Source organism: Morone saxatilis, unplaced genomic scaffold (genome assembly GCF_004916995.1).
Source record: "Morone saxatilis isolate NCDOM2014 unplaced genomic scaffold, NCSU_SB_2.0 Contig3, whole genome shotgun sequence".
NCBI classification, from domain to species: Eukaryota; Metazoa; Chordata; class Actinopteri; family Moronidae; genus Morone; species Morone saxatilis.
Window position 1 is genome coordinate 9,020,709 of NW_023339873.1, and position 4,400 is coordinate 9,025,108.

Consider the following 4,400-nt stretch of genomic DNA (forward strand, 5'->3'; position numbering starts at 1 on the left):
TTGGGGGGGGGGGGGGTTTCAATAAATTGCTGATGTCTTCATACTTCTATCTCCGTCACCAGCTCTCTCTGTTTTATGTCACTCATACCGTCATTTGATGCACACACTTTCATTTCACAGTGGATTCTCTTCTTCTTCTTCTCTGCAGGTTCCAGGGTGGAAAGCGGGAGGAGCTGATCGGCATCACTTACAACCGTTTGATCCGGATGGATGCCAGCACTGGAGATGCTATCAAGACCTGGCGCTTCAGCAACATGAAACAGTGGAACGTCAACTGGGAAATCAAGATGGTAGGAAACCCACTGAACATGACCATTTTAATGTAATGTAGGCAGGTTTTGAAGAATATGGCATAAAAGCGATGATATATTTCTGGTTCTGCTGCATCGATTTTTATACTTTTGTAGGCAGAACAAGTACTTGCTGGTCTTCTCAGATAGTAAATTGAATAGCTTTGCATTTGGACTGTTTGGACTGAACAGAGGAAGACGTTGAATAAAGATCGCGAAAGGAATTTCTCAGACAGACATTTCACCAGACCAAACTATCAATTGAATGATCTATAAAATAATTAGCTGATTAACTGGTTATCATTAGCAGCCTTAGTTGATTGTAGCACTAAAAGCAATAAGCTAAAAGCATCTCAAAGCAGCCTAGAGCTGCTGTCGGTGGTTTGAATCTGCAGCACTAGCAAGCCGTCCATTTCACTGGGATGTCATTTGATTTAACTTTATTAAGAGAAACAATTTCTCAATGGAGGTGTAAGGAAAAAAACATTCCTCTCAAAGAACAGTTGGTGTTTGAGTGTATACATATTTCTTATTATGGATACCTGGCCTGGTTACCATATAGACTGACTGACTGTCTTATCTTGCACCTGTTCTCTACATTATCTGAAGTAGTTCATTGAATCAAAGGGCATCAGTAATATACATCACACAGTCCGCAGTACATCACCAAGAAACACGATTGCATTTCACTGGTATTCATTGAACCATGACTGACCGTGCCTCGCTCTGTGTGCTCAGGTGACGGTGGAATTTGCCGACGAGCCCAGTCTGTCTTTCATCTGTGCCGAGGTTGACTGTAAGGTGGTCCACGAGTTCATCGGCGGCTACATCTTCCTGTCCACTCGTGCCAAGGACCAGAACGAGTCTCTAGATGAGGAGATGTTCTATAAGCTGACCAGCGGCTGGGTCTGAGCTGCCCCGAACCAGACAGGGGTCAACGATTGTAGGTCAGGGGCCAGGAGGGGAGTGGCTGGGGGCGGGGGTGGAGGTTGGAACCACAGCATATGGGGTTATTTTATTCTCTTTTTCAGTCCTTTTAATTGTTTGGAGCTGTGCTGAAGAGTCCAGAACAGCACTACTATTGCCATGGCTGACACCGTTTTTATTGTTACAGTTGTTGATTTTTTTTTTTTGTTTATTTTTGCATTTACGCTGACAAAGTCATTTTTTACAACACTAATATGAATGCAGTCCACATGAACTTTTGAACCCCTGTGGTTGAGCAGAAGCAAACCCCGAACCAGGAAGCTTCTCTGTTTTCCATACGACCACCTGCCTCCTCTCCTCCTGGACTGACGGCCATCAACTTACGTCCATGACAACCCTTTAAACCCAATCAAACACCAGATTTAATCCCAAAGAATCTCTTTTTTTTCACTCTCTCTCTCTCTTACCGTCTTTTTTTCCCACTCTTCTATAACTGGACTAAAAGAGCTCACATCAAACTGTCATTAAATCACATTGTAGTCGTGGTGCCACAGATGCCTACCGTTATATCAAATTATTTATCCTAAAAGGCGGACTTCATCAGAGAGTCCGATCAGAAGGGTGTCTGTAAAAGCAGTGGCCACCGATCGCAGCACTACATGTCCATCCTATCCACTCTATGAAGGGTTTGATCTCTTTGAAGTCACATGTAAGCACTTCGACAGTATACAGTCCTGTTTATGAATAAGCTGTTGTTAAATTTCCTTTTTGCTTTTTGATGTCTGTTGTCTTTGTTTCAGAGCTTGTGTCGAGTCTCCGCTGTGTCGAGTCTCTCTATTGAAATCTCATTGTATTAGCTGACAGGTGTGACATGTGAGAGCCTGAGGTTTGTTTCGTATTTAACAGACTGCTAATTGTAAGCGTGTCTGAAAACACTACAGTTCCATGCACTGGGATGAGTGTCCTGTGGGTTTGAGAATATTTTCCAGCTGATGTAAATGTCGTCTCTGCAAAAATGTTCATCTTAGAAAGGTCATTAACTCAAGTTTCTTAAAAAGAAGTTTTAAAAAAACCTGTTTTTAAAAATATTTGAAGATGTAACCCGAAGCTTTTCCCAACTTAAGGCAGTCCCCCTCTGACTGGGAAGGCGTGACCTGGACGTGCACATTCAAACATTATGTGCCAAAGTGCATTAATATTTTTGCCAAACATGTCTGTTTATGGCTGCTGTTCCGACCACGTTGCTAAATCTCAACAGCATGTTAGAAATTGCATCCAGAGATTTAAAAACCCGACATCTCATTGCTCAAGTGCATGTAGACTACATAACAGGAGGGCGCATTACTCCTTTGTTCCACCTTTTTACTGAATTGCCATTCTGTTTCTCACACCATATAGTATTATTATTATTATTATTATTATTATAGTTTTTATCATTACACACCAGCATAAGGTCACTGAGTTTGAAGAATGAATATGCAACCCTTTTTTTTTCTCCTGTCCTCAGTATGAAGGATCAGTAAATGAAGTATTATTTTTTGTAACTAATGTAAAAACACAAACGTTTTATAGAATTGTACAGTTTTTTTTTCTGCTTTTTGGGTAAGAGGGGGGAAGCCATCTGTCAACATGTTAGTATTCAGAATTGTGCCTGCCTATGTTGTGGTCTTACTGAGTTTTCAGATGAAGATATATATGAATATATATGAAGATAACACTAGTCTCAAACTCCAGGTTTGATTAAGATATTTGTGGAGTACATATTATAATTTTTTTTAAAATACAGATATGTATGCCTTCTCAATGTGCTCTTTTTTTCTTGCATTTCTGCTTCATTTTATTGATTTTCTTCTTTCTCTTCTGCCACTCGCCGATCACCATTTGTGGCCCCGAGTTGTGTTTTTAGCTCATTCTTTATGACTGACAGTGATACTTAATGTGCTGCAAATTTGATTTGCTTAGCGCCTTTTTTAAAACACTTCACTTATTTGTCTGGTTTTGTCACAACTGAAGTGTGCCATTTAATAATGTCCATATGAAGGAGACCCACATTGTTTAGACCCTGGAGTTTGAGACAAATCAGCAAAAGTGAACAGAGGAAAGAGAAGCCTAGTCTGTTTTTATTTTCTCTGATGTTGTTTTTGTTTGCCTCCAGCATCAGGAGCGGCAGTGCATGTCCTGCTGTTCTGTTTGACTGTAAAAAATGCATTTATTTTAAAAAATAAAGTAATTTTTATTTAAAGAAGCGTTTTCTGTTTTTGATTTTCCCTAATGCAGAATGTGAAGGGATAAGGCTGGTATAACTAATTTATATTTTACTTATTAATGTTGATGTGCTTACATCCCAGCTCTCTGTGGCACTCACCCCCAAGCCCATTCATTCACCGGTCACAAATGTATAGTTTCATATTTTAAAAAAAGGCTGGTCATTGTGGTAATGTTTTAACGTGCCTGTGTTAGTCTATTTTCAGCCTTAATACATATCCATATACATAATGTGCTAGTGAGTATTAACAGCAGCAGGTTGTATGTGGGCTCATGGTAATGAAGGAACATGTGATTGAGGAACACTGATTCCTGTATTAAGACACTGATGGAGGTCTGGTCCATAAGACAGTGATAGGCTATATCAGGCTATGCCTACACAGGTTATAGTTTATAGGATCTCTTTGTTTTGTGTTTGGTCCCTACATGGGAATTATTGACCATAAAAACAATATAGAATCCTGTCAAATGGGACTCGCTGCTTTAGTCTTAAAGCCCTTTTTATTAGGTTCCATGCTGCCTCATCGGATCTACTGACAAAAGGCAAAACTGTAGTTAACTGCACAGAAACTCATACTAATAATACAAAAAGAAAAAAAAATCCAAAAATGTATATATATAGTTATCAATATAGTTATCGTATAGATTTATGATTTTATGATCACATCTGCGTTGAGCAAAGTAAGATGGGCTTGTTTCTTCTCGTCTGTGTACATGTTTAAAAAGCAAAATCAGTATGGCTTATGCTCTCAATATTTTACAGATGTTGGTTCCCAGAAATAGGACAGAACTTGACAAAAATGTTTTTAAATAAGCTGCCCCCTCTTCCTGGAATAATGTACAGAAGACCTTCACATTGTCAGAGTTCATTACTAGGGACAATATAAATTAATTTTAAAGGATTGTAAATTAGTACTC

At 39.2% G+C, this 4,400-nt stretch overlaps 1 protein-coding gene across 4 annotated transcripts in view; it reads left to right on the top strand.

Moving 5' to 3' along the window:
- Positions 1–3,453, top strand: part of fermt2 (fermitin family member 2) — a 40,602-nt gene extending 37,149 nt beyond the window's left edge. For all 4 annotated transcript variants that reach the window (XM_035673529.1, XM_035673531.1, XM_035673532.1 and 1 more), the window contains 2 exons: positions 149–290; positions 1,029–3,453. In XM_035673529.1, coding sequence (XP_035529422.1) covers positions 149–290; positions 1,029–1,202 — 316 coding nt within the window. In that variant the 3' untranslated portion in view covers positions 1,203–3,453. The remainder of the gene's footprint in view (positions 1–148; positions 291–1,028) is intronic.
- The last annotated feature ends 947 nt before the right edge of the window (positions 3,454–4,400 follow it).